This window comes from Sinocyclocheilus anshuiensis, unplaced genomic scaffold (genome assembly GCF_001515605.1).
Source record: "Sinocyclocheilus anshuiensis isolate Anshui unplaced genomic scaffold, SAMN03320099.WGS_v1.1 scaffold906, whole genome shotgun sequence".
Lineage (NCBI taxonomy): Eukaryota > Metazoa > Chordata > Actinopteri > Cypriniformes > Cyprinidae > Sinocyclocheilus > Sinocyclocheilus anshuiensis.
In genome coordinates, this window is record NW_015540937.1 from 281,950 (window position 1) to 300,747 (window position 18,798).

The window sequence follows — 18,798 nt, forward strand, 5'->3', positions numbered from 1 at the left end:
TTGTGAGTGTGTGTGTGTGTGTGCGTGTGTGTGTGTGTGTGAGTACTTACGGTGGGAGAAATAGTTGAGAACTGGTCCGGTGAATCCATCCTGTGATGCCTGATCTTTCAGAGATGACAGAAGAGGCTCCAACTCTTCAGTGGAGTACAAACCCGGAACTTCACCTGTTACAAACATAAAATATAATGTACGAATGACACTGTATGTAGCAAACAGCTTGAAGCAAAGTATTTTGATAAAATGGATAATAACTGACCTGAGGACAACAGACTGTTGACCATCTCCAGGAAGGAAGGATGAACAAACTGATGATCTTCCAGCAACAGAACAACCTGCTGTCCATCCACAGCGGCCGACTGCATGACCTACAGACAGAGAACGAGAGTTTGAGCGAGAGCCTCGTGTTATTAGCGCAGAGAGAGTGAGGATGGACAGAGACTCACAGTCTTCAGGTCAGATTTGAAGTGCTTCAGTGAGTACGAGCGGGAGATTTTGGGGGTGAAGAGAGACGCCCCGTGCATGTGGCTGACCACGCATGTAGCTGTACGCCGGCCGACGCCGCTACGACCCGCCAGCAGCAGAGACCCGCCAGGAGAACTCAGGACACGATCCACTCGACACATGTAGTCCAGAACCTCCGGAAACAACAGGATGTCCAGCTCACGGTTATCACGGCCGTACAGAACTATTCCCTGATGAGACAGTAATGAAAAAAAGAATCAAATTAATCAAACAAAAACAAAACAAGATAATGAGCTAAATTATTTAAATCAAATTTAATACATTAAAATATAATAATTAATACAATTAGAAGCTTAATTAAATAAATGAAATCATTGTTTAATTTAATAAATCAATTTTAATAAATAAAATAAATACAAAACAAGATAATGAACTAAACATTTTTTTAAATCAAATGTAATAAATTCAAATATAATAATTAATACAATTAGAAGCTTAATTAAATAAATGAAATAATTGTTTAATTTAATAAATAATAAAATAAATACAAAACAAGATAATGAACTAAAATAAATTATTTAGATCAAATTTAATAAATTAATTAAATAAATAAAACAGCAAACAAAACAAGATAATGAGCTGAATTAAATTAAATTATTTAAAGGGATAGTTCACCCAAAAATGAAAATTATGAATTATTATGAATGGATGTGCTTTATTTCACTTCTTTTGGACTGATGAACTGCAACACCCACTGATTGCCATTAAACAGCTTGGAAGATCAAAGACAATTTTTGATATAACTCCGATTGGATTAATCTGAAAGAAGGAAGTCATATACACCTAGGATGCCTTGAGGGTGTGTAATTCATGGGCTAATTTTCATTTTTGGGTGAACTATTCCTTTAAATCAAATTCAATAAATTAAATAAAATAATAATTAATACAATTACAAAATTTGCAAGATAATAAGCGTAATTAAAAGAATGAGATTATTATTTAATTTAATTAATCAGATTAATAAAATAAATAAAATAATAACTAATACAATTTTTACATTTATTAAATGTAATTATTTGTAATGATTGAAGAATTATATACCATCTCCAACCCTTAGAAACAGTGACATTAGCTTTAGCAAACACTTGTAACTATGAATATGTGTTATCATTTTATTTCTTGTCTTACCTTGTGTATAATCTCACTGAGGTCACTAGCGTTGAGACGTCCGAGCGGTTTACCGTGAGGTGGGAGCGGCTGACCAGGAGAACGGCCCTCATGAGGCGCGGCCCACGTGACAAAGTACATATCTGTAGTAAATCACAACACACAAATGAACAATCAAAGGATCAAGGCTGCATTTATTTGATCAAAAATACGGTTTATAAAATTGTGAAATATTATTACAGTTTAAAATAGATGTTTTCTATGTGAATAAATAGTCAAATGTAATTTATTTCTGTGCTCAAAGCTGTATTTTCAGCATCATTACTCCAGTCTTCAGTGTCACATGATCTTCAGAAATCATTCTAATATGCTGATTTGCTGCTCAAGAAACATTTCTGATTATTATCAATGTTGAAAACAGTTCATATTTTTGTGGAAACTGTGATACATTTTATTTTCAGGATTCTCTGATGAACAGAAAGTTTAAAAGAACAGCATTTATTTGAGATAGAAATCTTTTGTGAAATTATAAATTTCTTTACTGTCACTTTTAAACAATTTAAAGCATTAAGTGTGAGTGTGTGTGACCTGTCATGTTGTCGAGTGCATCCGAGCCCCAGTCGCCTCTGATGACGGAGGACAGGATGTTTTCAAACACATTCAGATCTTTAGAGGACACGATACGGTCCCTGAACAGACGCCGGGCTTCATACGCCACCACCTCAAGGACTGAATCTACAGCGGATTTACCTGTACACACACACAAACCAAAAATGTGTTTTGTATCATAGTGAGAACCTCATAGATTCTACTGTTTATGAATTAAGCTAATTCTAATCAGTATCCATAAATCAAAAGCTTTAAAGACACCTTTGCATGTGAAATAAGACATTATTCAGTCACTATACAGGTTAACAGCTCCAAAACGTAGTGAGCTGCCTACCTAGACAACATTTTAGGGCATCTTAGATGTACTTCTGAAAGGAAGACCGTTCCAAAAGACTATAAATGATTCACTCAATAGTGAAAATGCATTTGCATGAATGCATTGCATGTTTGCATGTACGCATTTAGCTGATGCTTTTATCAAAAGCAATCTGCATTACATTCAAGGTACACATTTGATCAGTTCATGCATTGCCTGGACACTGAACCCATGAATTTGCCGCTGTTAGTGCCATGCTTTACTGTATGAGCTATAAGAATGCATTGACAATAAAATCATCTGCTATATGCATAAACGTGAAAGTAAATTCTGAATGTGAGCATTTGACAGCATCAGTCAGCTGTGAGCTTGACGTCACGCACCGTAACTGGAGCTGCTGCCCTTTAAAACGCTTCAGATTGGTGACTTGTGAGGTTTTAGTTCGTTGTGCTGCCTTAGAAGGACCATGAGGACCGTGAGGATGTTCACTAACATTTGGAACAGAGCCCATGGCTTCTTTCATTACTATGTTTTTGGGGACACTGAGCTGGCAGTTTTGGGATGTGTTAGTGAATTGTGTTGGTTTAATGAATGCATTGAGTTCACCTGCACTCAGGTCGTATCGCAGCAGATTCAGGACCCACTGTGTGAGCAAACATGGGGTGAAGAGATAATGACTGTGATCATCAACGGAGAATTTAGCCTTCACCTGAAACACAAACACACACCAGTCAAAACACACACTACCATTCTTTTGAAGAAATCAATATTTTTATTCATCAGTGATGCATTAAATTTATCAAAAGTGACAGTAAAGACATTTATAATGTTACAGAAAAATTGTTTCAAATTAATTCTGCTCTTTTGAAACAGGGTTATTTTAGTATCATTGATACACTATTAGAGTTTTTGGTAATATTCTGAATTAGATTTTTATTTTTATATTTTCTGTTTTCACCTTAATTTTAATTAAAGTTTTAGTAATTTTGATGTGTGCCATTTTTATTAGTTTTAGTTTTTTTTTTTAAATATGTCTATATAGTTTTTTATTAACTTTTATATATTACTTTTAGTTTATTTCGTTTAAAGTGGTCATATGATGCGATTTCAATTTTTCCTTTCTCTTTGGAGTGTTACAAGCTCTATAGAAGATCTGTAAAGTTGCAAAGACTAAAGTCTCAAATCCAAAGAGATATTCTTTATAAAAGTTAAGAGTCAGCCACACCTACCTAAAACGGCTCGTTCTAACACGCCCCCACATGTCTACGTCACTATGTGGAAATATTAGCAAAATAATGATCTTTAAAATAGCATCATATGACCCCTTTAAGTTACTTCATAGTAAACTAAATTAAAATGAGAAATGTTCAAATAAATTAAATGAAATAAGTTCGAGGGTTTTTTATTTTATTTCAGCTAATGTTCATTTCAAGTAAAAATAGTTTTACTTTTAGCCATCTAATAACTACTTTTAACCTTCTGCTCATCAAATAAAAAAATGTATCACGGTTTCTACAAAAATATTCGCAGCACAACTGTTTTCAACATTGATAATAATCAGAAATGTTTCTTGAGCAGCAAATCAGCATATTAGAATGATTTCTGAAGATCATGTGACACTGAAGACTGGAGTAATGATGCTGAAAATACAGCTGCGCATCACAGAAATAAATTACATTTTACAACATATTCACATAGAAAACAGTTATTTTAAACTGCAATAATATTTCACAATTTTTAACTGTATTTTGATCAAATAAATGCAGCCTTGGTGAGCAGAAACGACTTCATTCAAAAATCTAATAACTGCAAACCTTTACACAGACATCAAACACAGGCACTTTTAAATGAGCAATCAGATCTGACCTGTTCGTACACCTGCACCAATGAGCTGGCGAGCTGGTGGATCTTCCCTGCAGAGCTCCAGGTTGGATCATTACCCAGAGTCCTTTGCAGCACGGGTTTCAGGAATGCGCTGTAGATGGTCTGCAGCTGCTCTCTGTCTGGATAACTACAGGAGAGATGGATTAGTGTGTGTGTGTGTGTGTGTGTGTGTGTGTGTGTGTGTGTGTGTGCATCAGTACTCACTCAATGGTGCAAATCCGCACGATCGAAGTGAAGCGTGACGTGAGTGTGTGCCGCCCCACAGCGCCGCCTGCTGACATGGACGCCACAATCTGAATGTTCTCCAGTCCAACCCACTCCAGGTTCTCATCATAGAAGCCCTGATATGTCAAGACCTGTGGAAGAAGACTGTGAGAAACTAAAATGGCACAAGAAACCTTGATTTGCACTAAAAACAGTGTGGCATGTGACCTGCTGCAGGAAGGCGATGAGGTTGCTGGTGCCCCACTTGTCGGGTTTGGGCAGGTTGATGTCTTTGAGGTACAGCACCAGCCTCTCGCAGTCTTTGGGCCGGTACACGCGTCCCGTGTTGGAGCTGATGACCAGACAGGTGTGCGAGATTTTCTGCAGGACGTGCTTTGATTGTGTACTTCCACACAATTAAAGTGCATTAAGCATAAATGAGTTTTAAGTTAAACTAGTGCTGAAGTCCAACTAAAGATATACTGAAGTATATTTGATTGTGCTAAAGTGGAACTATTGCAAGAACACTTCAGGTACACTTTAAATATTTAGCATTTAAAGACCGATATTATTCAAAGATCATATAATTCTTATCAAAAGTGACATTAAAACACATTTTAGACTTAATATTAAGAAATGTGCATTGTGCACAAGTAGCACGCCAAATAAAGTTTAATTATAATTTTTATATCAGTAAGTCTCAAGTTATCTGTCAGTAAATATATTAATAGATTTGAACTATACTTAGTATAAAATAAATGTATTTTAAATATATTAGGGTCTATATAGATACATTTTTATTTCATTTTTAGTTATTTTAGTAAATCAAGTTAAACTAAATTAAAATGAGAAATGCTGCTTAAGTTTTTAAAATATTTTTTATATTTTATTTCAGTTAACGTCTGTTTTATTTCAAGTAACGAAAATGTTTTTTATGGTTGTAGTTTTCGTCAAATATAATAACCTCATCTGAATTAATCTGTCATTTTGTGTGTGTATACATTAGTTTTTTATTATACTATTATAGTTTTTATTAATATTTTGAATGTTTTTATTTTATATTTTCACTTTAATTTTAGTTAAAGTTTTAGTAATGACTAAAGTAGTTTGATGTTTTTTTGCCATATTTAATAGTTTTTGTTTTTTAATATGTCTATATAGTTTTTTTTTTTTTTTTTTTAGTTTTAGTTTTAGTTACTTTAGTTCATCAAGTTAAACTAAATGAAAAAATGGGAAAGATGAGAAAAAAACAAACTTTTTTTTTTTTTTATTATTTTATTTCAAGTTAGTGTTTATTTTATTTTTATAATTTCAGTTTTAGTTAACTATAATAATCCTGGTCTGAATTAATCTGTCATTTTATGTTTGTGTGTATTTTAATTTGATTTATATACCATTATGGTATATAGTATATGGCTTTTACTAAACTTTTGAAATAGTAATTCATTTTATATTTTCAGTTGTCATTTTAATTTCAGGTTTTTTTGTAATTTTTTGTGCTTTTATAATTTTATTAGCACTTGTCGGGTTTGGGCAGGTTGATGTCTTTGAGGTACAGCACCAGCCTCTCGCAGTCTTTGGGCCGGTACACGCGTCCCGTGTTGGAGCTGATGACCAGACAGGTGTGCGAGAGTTTCTGCAGGACGTGACGGGAGGAGGTCTCAGAACTGCAGTGCACCACAGCCACCTGTGTGGAGCGCAGCTGAGAGAACGAGCAGCGCAGGAGCATCCTGACACACAGAGCACAGTCTCAATCATTGCTGTTTTAGGATCATTCAAATACTATTATCGTTTCAATTAATCATTTGATTTACTTTTAATTTTTATATTTTCACTTTAATTTTAGTTAAAGTTTTAGTAATTTTGTTTGTTTTGAACATTAGTTTTTTATTATACTATTATAGTTTTTATTAATATTTTGAATGTTTTTATTTTATATTTTCACTTTAATTTTAGTTAAAGTTTTAGTAATGACTAAAGTAGTTTGATGTTTTTTTGCCATATTTAATAGTTTTTGTTTTTTAATATGTCTATATAGTTTTTTTTTTTTTTTTTCAGTTTTAGTTTTAGTTACTTTAGTTCATCAAGTTAAACTAAATGAAAAAATGGGAAAGATGAGAAAAAAACAAACTTTTTTTTTTTTTTATATTTTATTTCAAGTTAGTGTTTATTTTATTTTTATAATTTCAGTTTTAGTTAACTATAATAATCCTGGTCTGAATTAATCTGTCATTTTATGTTTGTGTGTATTTTAATTTGATTTATATACCATTATGGTATATAGTATATGGCTTTTACTAAACTTTTGAAATAGTAATTCATTTTATATTTTCAGTTGTCATTTTAATTTCAGGTTTTTTTGTAATTTTTTGTGCTTTTATAATTTTATTAGTTTAATTTTGTTTTCAAGTTTTACTGTACTTTTTTACTTACTGTACTTACTGTACTTTTTATCTTACGTTTTACTTGTTTTTCTTATATTCAGTCAGTTATTTCCTGTAGCTCAAACAGTAGAGATTGTTTCCCAGTAAAAGCAAGAACTAGTATAATGTAAATATGTACCTTAAATGCAATGTAATTTTAACTAACATATTTTAGTTAGTTGCAAAATTTCTGATTTTCATTTACTTTAAGGTTTTCATCTATATTTTATTGTATTTCAGCTTCATTTTATTTACCAAAAATGTTTTTAAATACTTTTAGTTTAAGTTAACTATAATAACTATATTTGTGTCATACCCTTTCCCGCACCCCTCCGGCCCCACCAGCAGGAACGGCTGCCTGTGATTGGACGAGAGCCACGGGGTGAAGAGGTCGAGTCCGCGCTGTGTGTCAGGTGTGTGTATGACGGGGAGATTGTGCGGGTTACTGAGGTCGTCCTCACACACACCGTCCCCTCGCTGCAGCTCATACGCACACAGACGGCCGGACGCGGGGTCGTAGTACGTGTCCAGGGGCTTGCGGGGGTCAGGAGGACTTTCTCTGGCCCAACTCAGAACCTAAACACACATTTAGAATATCACAGCACACATGATGTGCTCGACTGCATGTTTGTTTGAAGGTTTACTTACACAGGACTGCAAACACGACTTCATGATGATCACATGCCAATCAAGGGCTCATTAACATATGACTGCCCACATTACATATTAACACTTACTTACTCCAGTGGGTCTCAAACTGGGGGCTTTAGCAAACTTCAAAGGGTGCCACAGGAAAAACATTTATTTATTTATTCAATTAGTCATTCGTTCATTCATTAAAATTATGTAATGAAAAAAAAACATAAAAACAAATATTTGATTAACTGAATTAAAATGCTACAAATGTAATATAAAATGTAAAAAATATTTAGTAAATATTTTTCAAAAATTTTAATTTAAAATTTAACTCAAGTCACATTTTATTTATTTATTAAAATAATGTAACTGAATTCAAATGCTAAAAATGTTTTTAAAAACTGTAGAAAAAATGCAAATGCATAATTATGTTTATTTATTAAAATAATGTAAATGAATTAAAATGTTAAAAATGTAATGAAAAATTAAAAAAAAAAAGATTTATTTATTTTCTCAAATATCTAACTGAATCAACATGCTACAAAAAATGAACAAAAAGTGCAATATAAAAATGTTTGTTAAAAGAATCTAACTGAATTAAAAAGCTAAAAAATGTAAACATATTTTTTATTAAAATAATCTGAACTAAAAATCTAAAAAGGTAAAAAAAAAATATATATACTGTATATAAACTGCAATGATATTTCATGTTTATATGTTTTCCCCTCAGCAACTTTTTTTTTAATACTTGTTTTTTTTTTTAAGAAGAACATACAGTTCTTCAAACTTCTCAAAATGTGCTTGTGTGTGGTTGATTAATTTCATATACCTCCCAGTTTGTGTTAATAAAAGAGTAATCAGCTTTGATTACAGCAGAATTACTGGAAGAACTATTTCTTTGAGTTAAACAGGCTGAGAACCACTGACCTACTCAATGTTCAACATCTTGACCCGCCCTGATACATGGCAATGTGAACTAAAATAAGTTTACAGCTCATTTACATGAAGAAGTATTACATGTACATTAGCAAAACCACCTGTTTATTTCTACTGGTTAGAGAGAGGAGGGAAAATGATCACAAAAACTAAATGCTGGAAGAGACCTTGAGTGACATTAAGAGTGGACAACATAAAATCTAGACTGTGACGCCTGACCATTTCACATCAAAGTTTCACTGCTGCTTCTTTAAAACTCAAGTTTTAAATTACGACTGGTCATAAGCGTTAATCTAAGGGAGCGGCTACTAAATTTAATGACGGGCGGCAAGGCTGAGCAGGCATGAAATTACATTTCCCATGAATCAGGGCAGCTCTGACCTCCTTGGCGAACTCCTGGCGGCATTTGAGCGTGAGATTTCCTCCCAAACCGCGGATGAGTCCCACAACAAACTGTCCTCGCTCTCTGACCCCTCTCAGATGGGACAAACCGTTCAGCACCGTCCCGACCAGACTGGTGTCCACCACAAAATCACTCTGCGCAGAGAAACAGGGAGGTTTAGGATGCTGTGAGCATGTACGGTCAGTGTTACAGGACTGTGTGTCACAGGACCTGTTTGAGAGCCCAGTCCAGAGCTCTGTGGAAATAATCATTGAGCCAGTTCTCCAGATTCATCCTGTTATCTTCATCCTCCCTCGTCAGCCACGACTTCACGAGAGAGCCCACGTCAGTGTCTTCATCACTGCAACACACACACAGGGCCACAGGAAAATACTGAAGAAACGCAATTAAAATGCTAAAAATGAAGTTAAAAAAATGTCAATTAAAATAAAACAAATGCTTATTTAAATTACCTCACTGAATTAAAATGATAAAAATGTAATGAAAAATGTAAAAGTAAAAAAAAATGTATTAAAACAATTTAACTGGATTAAAATTAGGGATGCACCGATACCACTTTTTCCGGTACTCGCCCGATACCGATACTTTTATTTTTGGTACTTGCCGATACCGAGTACCGATACCAATATTTTTATTGCATTTGTAAATTTTTTAAATATTGGGTACAGAAACCAAAAGAGTATGTTACGAGTACAGGAGCTCAGTACCCAGTATCGGTATCGGTGCATCCCTAATTAAAATGCTAAAAAAGTCAATTGAATTTTTTATTTATTTATTATTATTATTATTATTATTATTATTATTCATTTTTTCAGACTGAATTTGCTAAAAAAATATGTAAATGTAAAAATCGATCTAAATTAAAATGCTAAAACAACGTAATGAAAAAAAGTAAAAACATGTACATGTAAAAATAAGTTTATTTATTAATTAAAATAATCACATTGAATTAAAACGTTAAAATGTAATGAAAAAAGGGAAAAAATGTAAAAAGCAAATGTTAATTTAAATTATCTAACTGAATTAAATTGCTCAAAATGTAATGAAAACATGTATATGTAAAAAAAATATATATTTTTTAAAAGATTGTAAATGAATTAAAATGCTAAAAAAAGGAATGAAAAAAGAAAATGAAAATTGTAAAAAAAAAAAAAAAAAAAAAAAAAAAAAAAAAAAAAAAAAAAAAAAAAAAAAAAAAAAAAAAAAAAAAAAAAACAGAAATGTAAAAAAATGTTTATTTAAATAATCTAACTGAATTAAAATGCTAAAAAATGGAATGAAAAAAGTATAAATGTAAACATTTTTTCACTTATTTAATAAAAAATTAACTGAATTAAAACAAATGTAATGAAAAAAAAATGTAAAAACGTAAATGTAAAAACAAATGTTTATTTATTTGATTATTTAAAATAATGTTAAAAGGCAAAATTTTTTATAAAAAGTAAAAAATAAAAGTTTTAAATAAAATTAAAAACAAAATAATCCAACCAAATCAACTTTAGGTTGGATGAAGCAGTGTGATTGGTTGCTGTGTTCAGGAGCATTACCTGAGGAGGATCATGCCCATGCGGGAGATGGTGGCTGGTGAGGCGCAGCTCAGATCGTGGGTCTCAAACAGGAAGTTGACGTTGGGGCCGAACTGAATCCTCTCACCGCTGGGCATCGTGAGTAAGCGATTATCATCCAGCACAGAGTTTAATGACTCGATCCACTCCGGATCAATGTCTCCATCGCATATAATCCATGAGCTCACCTCTGAAAGAGACAGAATGACATCAGGGCAACAGAAATCTCAATTAAACTTACTTTCAGGTGTGTGTATTTGGTTGTCTATCTGTTGTCTGAGTTTGGTGTTTGCGGAGTGTGTTTGAATGTGTTCTCATGTGTATTTTTGAGTGTACTAATGTGTGTGTTTGAAGTTTTAATGTGCCTATTTGTTGTTTGCCGAGCGTATTTGCTGTACTGTGGTATTTAAGCATGTTACTGAGTGTGTTAGATGTTTGTAAAGTAGGACCATCTTCCAAAATTTGCAATGAGAAGTGCTTATAAACTTACAAAATAGACGCTTTAAGGACTTCCTGCCGTTTTCCATCCAAATAAACACTTGATTTTTAACATTTAAAAATAAAGAGATTAAGACATGAAATATTAGTACTGTAAAATGATTTCTTTTAAACACTAGATTTTTTTATTTTACAATGAAAATACAAATATTATAAATATTGCTTATTTTAATATTTTTATTTAGTAATAACAACAACAACAATAATACCTTTAATTTATTATATTTTATTTACATTTATTTATACAAAATATTATTATTATTATTAATTGTATTCATTGTATTTATTAAAAATTTATTTTATTTAAAATGGTATTATTATTACTATTATTAAACTGTGTTAATGTGTGTATTTAGTGTCGTTATGTATATTGACGTGTATCTGGTGTTCATTAAGCATGGTAATGCAAGCATCTAGCATTTGTTTAGCATATTAATATGTGTATTTATTTATTTTTTTGTGTTATTGTGTGTATTTGATGTTCATAAGGTGTAATGTGTGTATCTAGTGTCATTATGTATGCTAATGTGTATTAGCTGTTTGTTTTGTGTGTTAATGTGTATTTAACATTCATTGAGCGTGTATTTGGTGTGTATCTGTCCTCACCCTGTGGCTCTCGCACCACCTGTCGTGCGGAGGACGTCAGCACCCCGTCGGACCACTCACGCGTGTCCATGTCGATGTGGCCCAGGAGCTGCTGACGTGGCATGGCTTTCGGGTTCATGGTGTACTGTTTGACCACACGGCCCATCCTGCCCAGCGCCGCCCGCAGCATCCTCCACAGAGTGGACTTCCCCGCCCCGCTGGGCCCGACCACCACCACACCCATCCGCTGCCGCAGCTGCTCGTACAGCTCCAGAGCCTTCTTCATCTACACACACACACACACACACACACACAGATCAGTACTGCATTGCTGTAGCTCAAGCAGTAGAGCATGGGTGCAATTCCCAGGGAATGCACGAGTTGATAAAGTGAATATCTTGAATGCAAAGTGAATTTGGATAAAAGTATCTGCCAAATGCATAGATGTAAATAAATGCAATATGACGATTGTTGGTTAAGGTGTAGTATGTAGGGTACATAGGCAGCTATGTTTTACAGTTAACTAAAACCATAAAAAAATTTCATTACTTGAAATAAAATAAATGTTAACTGAAATAAAATGTAAAAAAAATTAGCAAATTGCCAATGCAACAATTCTCATTTTCATTTACTTTAACTGTATGTACTAAAATAACTAAATATAAAACTGAAATACAATTAATAAATAAAGTTAATTTATTAAATTAATTAAAATATTTATTTAAAATTTATAAATAATTAATAAAACTATGTAGATATGTAAATAAATAAATAAATGTTTAAAAATAAATAAAAATGACAAAAGTATAAAACAAATTTTTAACTTAAATTACAAAAAAATGCCCTAATTCTAAATATTTATAAAAAAAAAAACTATAACTATAACAGTATCTCAATGACTACGTTTACATGAACCCTCGTAAAGCAATTATAATGTGATTTTAGCAGTATTGCAATTAAACTTTACCTTATGTAAATACAATGATCAAACTAATGCGAATAATGAAATAATCAGAAGACTGAAAATTGCATGTAAACAGGAGTGAAGAGGTTTGCTGCTTACTGCTATTAAGCCCTTGGTCTGCTTATTGGAAATAATCACATTATTGGTGCACATATAAACGTAGACAATGATGGTAAAACAGCACTGATAGGCAGGGACCTGACTGGGTATGATCTCCAGCCGTGCCTCTTCATAAACAGCCAGCAGGGCGGATTTGAGCATCTCATACTCCACGTCCTTAAAGTCGACTCCAGGAAACACGTCTCTGACCAGGGCGTCAAACCGAGAGCTGTCGGCAAACGTCAACTTTGACATGGTGTTCAACCTCAAGGCCTGAACCACCAACCCGCTCTCCTTCACTACAGACAGACAGAGAGAATATGGAGCTGAATTGATCCTGGACAGGTCATTGATCAAGTTCGTGTGATATTGATTCAAATGAGATTGTCGTACAGGGGTTGTTGTTTTGTCTCTGTAACTGCAGCAAACTCCCACAGCCTCTCAGCACCGTCTTTAGAGCACGCAAACCCCAGTCGTAGTGCTGCTGCGGCGTCAACAGTTCTCTGCACACAAACACATTCACACAGAAACACACAAGATCAGTTCTAGGGTCAGTGGATATTTGGGGCCACACCAGTAAAAATATATATTTATAAATAAAATAGTGTCAAATTAAAATTACAATGTATATATAAAATTATATATGCACGGCTGTTCAAAAGTTTGAGGTCGGTAAAATTTTTTAATCTTTTTGAAAAAAGTTACACTCACCATGGCTGCATTTATTTGATCAGTAAAACAGTAAATATTGTTTTCTATTGTAATATATTGTAAAATGTAATTTATTTCTGTGATCAAAGCTGTATTTTCAGCATCATTACTCCAGTCTTCAGTGTCACATGATCCTCCAGAAATCATTCTAATATGCTGATTTGCTGCTCGAGAAACATTTAGTGGAAACTGAGATAAATTTTATTTTTCAGGATTCTATGATGAATAGAAAGTTCAAAAGAACAGCATTTGTTTGAAATAGAAATCTTATTAACATTATAAATGCCTTTACTGTTTGATCAATTTAATGTCTCCATGCTGAATAAAAATATTAATTTCTTACAAACTTTTGACCCCAAACTTTTCGAATGGTACTGTATAAATAAGAAAGTTGGTCTCTTCAGGCCTCGAACACACACTCAAGTCACTACCTGGCCAGATTGAATATAGCGACCAATTTTCGTCCGAGTGCTTTTCCTTCTTTAAACCCTTCTGAATACAGGATGACCTCAGCGATGAGCTCGTTATCAGGACTCGTCATGGCAACTGGTCGGAAGAGCTGCTTCAGATTATCTGGCAGCTTCTGCCGTCCTCCGTATCCTTTACCCGCTGGGTTCAGAGTAATAAAGACTCCCGAATTTGGGTCCAACTCCACCTGAAAACACACACAACACAGAGTATTCTCTCTGTACCATCACATTTGAGTTTAAAAACCTCTTGCGTTGGTGTTGTATTTTTACGCCTGTGTGTGTGCGTTTCACCTCTTTACTGAGCAGCTGGCAGGTGGTCCGGTGGTTCTTCAGTGAGTTCTGGATGGCTTGTATCTGCATGGAGACGGCGGAGAGCACAGCCTCTTCCAGACGATTGAACTCATCAAAACAACCCCACGCTCCACACTTCACCAGCCCCACGAAGATCCGGCCCATGGACTTCACATCTATACCCTAAAACACAGAGATATTAGACACTTTCACACATGAAACCTCTTTAACTGCTGTAAAAAATAGCTTTCTAACTTCTCCAGTAATGGCACCTGTTATACACAGTAACATGGAGCTTAATGCAGTAATACAGAATCAACAGCTGGTTTACTTGCATTTTGATTGAAAATGCACATTCATTCTCTGCCAGCAGGTGGCGCTTTCGGAACGGCAGAAATATAGCGGTTTCCCCGGTAACACTGAAATGTGCAGCTTTATTTAATGTGAATATGCATGTTTATTTAATGAATAATAGCCTTTTGAAGTTTAATGGTCACATTAAGCCTTATGGCAATTCTGGTCTTTCCGTCCCCAAAGTTAAGACCTCTTGAAATCATAATTAAGACTTTTTATGACCTTAAAATTGATACAACAAAATGTAAGACTTTTTAAGGACCCGCGGAAACCCTGTCTAAATAGAAAAATACTGTTAAATTTAAAGGCTTATTACAAAAAAAAAATGTTATTACTGATTAGTTTTATTACTGATTTTAGTATTACTGGCAGTAAGGACATTTACAAAGTTACAAAAGATTTCTATTTCAAATAAATGCTGTTCTTTTGAACTTTCTATTCATCACAGAATCCTGAAAAATCAACTGCATCATGGTTTCTGCAAAAATATGAAGCAGCACAACGATTTTCAACATTGATAATAATCAGAAATGTTTCTTGAACAGCAAATCAGCATATTAGAATGATTTCTGAAGATCATGTGACACTGAAGACTGGAGTAATGATGCTGAAAATGTAGCTTTGGTCAAAGAAATAAATTACATTTTAACATATTTTCAAATGGAAAAGAGATATTTTAAATTGCAATAATATTTCACTGTTTTTTTATCAAATAAATGCAGCCTTGGTGAGCCAAAAAAATACCTACCTACAGTACATACCTACAGATCAACAAAGATCCGGTTTATTGATTTCTATCTAGACCCACAGGTACTGTAGGGTTTTTATTTATTATGTGTGTGTACCTCATCACAGTTGAAGACCAGCACTTGTCTTCCGAACAGTCCTCCCAGGGCTTTAACGGACTCGGTCTTGCCGGTTCCCGCGGGGCCGTAGGGATTCCCACCCAAACCCATTTTCATGGCCTGTGTCAGTGTCAGATAGCACTTATCCGTCAGGGGCGTGTGAACCAGTTTAGGAGCATTACCCTGAGAGAAAGATAGAGAGAGTCAGTCTCTGTGGAGCAGCGCGAGGATCCATTTCTATCATATGAGACTGACGGCATCCTTTGTGGATAAATATGAAACGTGCAACAAAATCTGCATGTACAACACTGTTCAAAATTTTGGGGTCAGTAAGAGTTTTCAGCAAGGATGCAATAAATTGACTAAAATGAGAGAAAAGACATTTTTAACAGATTTCTGTTTCAAATAAATGCTGTTCTTTTGAACTTTCTATTCATCTGTAAATCCTGAAAAATTAAATGTATCTCAGTTTCCACAAACATATGAAGCAGCACAACTGTTTTCAACATTGCTAATAATCAGAAATGTTTCTTGAGCAGCAAATCAGCATATTAGAATGATTTCTGAAGGATCATGTGACACTGAAGACTGGAGTAATGATGCTGAAAATACAGCTTTGATCACAGGAATCAATTACATTTTATAATATTTTCACATAGAAAACGCTTGTTTTGAATTGTAATAATATTTCACAATATTACTGTTTTTACAGGATTTTTTTATCAAATAAATGCAGACTCCAAATTGCCAAAAATACCAATTGAACGCTACTATACCAAAAGCCTTAGCTCACAAATAATGCTTTATGTAGATGTCACTTCATAACTTTCCACTACGTGAGCATCCAGTCACATTATATCATTAATATTCATGAGCCAGTTTTGTTAATTTGAGGCAGTGTCTGACTGCACACTACTTTGTGACTTGAACACTGAGCTGATCACCTGATACTCATATGTGTAGCTGAACTCTGCGTCCACCATCTGTATGGAGCAGCGCTGGTCTGCGGTCAGATAGAATCGCAGCTGTTTCTTCCAGATCCAGTCATCGGTGCTGTGAATCTGAGCTTCTCTCAGACTCTGAACCACTGAGATGTTGTGGATCACGTCCAGAATCAGAGCCTTCAGTTTCAACTGCAGAACTCTCGATTCTACAAGACAAAACCATCAGACACACATTAACGGCTAATACAAGCTGAAGTTTGATCGTGTTAGGGGTTCGTTACGTCCTCAAAAACACGGACATACACACATTTGAAGCACAGATTAGATTGGGAGCAAGGGTGGAGGCTTATAAAGAACAGGTTGGAAGTGTTTGTAATGGACCATTTCGACCCTGCAGCAGCAGTTTTTCCAGAGTGACTTATAAGCAGAATTAGCCATAATCACTGTTAACAGTGAGACTCATCAGAGGCTCCATTTATTTGAATTTATAATGGATCGCAGTGAATAAACCCCTGAGCTCATAAATGGACTAAAGTGCTTTATGGATATTCAGATCGCTTTATTCATTTGATTAACCTGACAATTAGCGAACGCTGTAAATATGCAGCCAGAAATTAAAGGTTTCATTCAGAATTGCCTGCAGTCTGAAAAAAACCCACTGAAATTCACATTAAAGAAATTAAAAATACAGAGCAGTGTCACTTAATCACACACACACACACACACACACACACACACATTTACTCTTTTAATATGAGGACACACCATTTTATTTAATATAATTATAATGAATACCAATCATAGTAATTATTTATTTTTATTTAGTAATTTATATTATTTTTAATTATATTTTTTTAAACAAGAATCAGTGGTGTTTATCATGTAAAATACTGTTACAATGCAAAAGATTATAATAATTTGAAAAATAGGCTTCATTTTCTTAATGCAAAATAAAATTTCTTATTTATTTTGTTTGATTTTGGTGTAAAATATGACCTGAACATGTCCATTACTAGTTAAACTACTACTGTAACCTGAATCCAAGTATTTAGGATAAATAGGATTGTTAGAAGTAAATACAAAGTTATCACTGTATTTATGAACCACTTCAGAAAGCGCACACACACACACACACACACACACACACACACACACACACACACAGAGTCAGGTGTTGGTTAGAGCTGGGCAATATGGCCAAAAGTATTATCACAATATTTATTTTAATCGATATCGATATCTATTGTGATGTTCATTTACTGTTAATGAGGAAGGAAATGTTTTCCACATGTTTGTTAGACCTCGAGAATAAATTTAAACATAACTTTGTTCATAATTAAACTCCAAAGAGTAAGATACCTTTTAATTTAGGGCCCTATGAAATCTATTTTATTTTCCTCTAAATTCTTTTTTCCATTTATTTTTTCTGGATTCTGTGTTTTATGATTCAATACAAATTTATAGTAAAAAATGATGTCTAATGAAATTAATAAATAAAACTTTAACAGTCTGATCATTCCTTTAAAATGTAAATAAAAAAATTAATTTACAACAAACCATTGCATTTTTATTGTCAAGTAAGACTATGCATAACAGAACTGTATAAATTAATGAAAAAATACCTTGGTTGTATGATATTCCTTAAAAATATTATTATTATTACTTTGAGAATTATATTTTAGTATACAATACGAATATATTTCTGTCATAATTTCTTCAAGTTAAACCAGACTTTTATTTTGACAGGTTTTTGACGGTAGTTTTTTTCTCAAATGAAACCGTGTAATGCTGGTGAAGTGACACTCAGAGCAGCTCTGGAGACTGAAGTTAATGTGTTCATGTCCTCATAGATTGAGATGCAGACACTGAAAACAGTGAGCATCACGTGTGTTTGAGTTTGTGTATCAGATGAAACCGCGCCATTCATTCACACAGAGACACGCAGAACAGAGGCATGCACTGACTGGCTGCTGCTGCGTTTATTTCTGCTGTGTGACAGACTGTCCATATCGAGTAAAAACGTCCAGAGCTTATCATCGGTATCAACACAAATTCTATCGCAGTCTCGATATGATCTCGTTTATCACCGAGCCCGATGTTGGTGTACCTGCAGTGTCGTCCATGTTGGTGTCTACGCTGGTGTAGCTCTCCAGTTTGGCGTTGAGCTCCAGCTCCAGCTGATGGAGGTTCTGCTGTCGGATGGCGTTCTCCACATCAGCTGTGAACTGGATCTGCTCTGCCAGGCATAGAATCTGGAAACAGAGTCACTCCACAGTCACTTTAGCTCTCTTTCCAGCATTCACACAGTCACACAGGAGATGTTTCAGGGTGTTTTTCATCTCCGTGGAGAGAGCGCTCAGCCAAACCTGACACCAACCCACAAAATTAAAGAGATATTAAATATAAAACAATAAAATATATTTATATACAGT

General features: G+C 34.0%; 1 protein-coding gene across 1 annotated transcript in view; it reads right to left on the minus strand.

Moving 5' to 3' along the window:
* dync2h1 (dynein cytoplasmic 2 heavy chain 1) overlaps positions 1–18,798 on the minus strand; it is a 105,016-nt gene that overhangs the window by 58,687 nt on the left and 27,531 nt on the right. Inside the window, 22 exon segments of the mRNA XM_016487640.1 lie at positions 51–164; positions 257–365; positions 444–692; positions 1,651–1,772; positions 2,218–2,379; positions 3,161–3,263; positions 4,421–4,565; positions 4,643–4,794; positions 4,871–4,952; positions 6,208–6,372; positions 7,382–7,641; positions 9,019–9,174; positions 9,251–9,380; positions 10,588–10,795; positions 11,710–11,974; positions 12,851–13,050; positions 13,145–13,254; positions 13,894–14,117; positions 14,224–14,406; positions 15,423–15,605; positions 16,367–16,572; positions 18,474–18,732. Coding sequence (XP_016343126.1) covers positions 51–164; positions 257–365; positions 444–692; positions 1,651–1,772; positions 2,218–2,379; positions 3,161–3,263; positions 4,421–4,565; positions 4,643–4,794; positions 4,871–4,952; positions 6,208–6,372; positions 7,382–7,641; positions 9,019–9,174; positions 9,251–9,380; positions 10,588–10,795; positions 11,710–11,974; positions 12,851–13,050; positions 13,145–13,254; positions 13,894–14,117; positions 14,224–14,406; positions 15,423–15,605; positions 16,367–16,572; positions 18,474–18,732 — 3,787 coding nt within the window.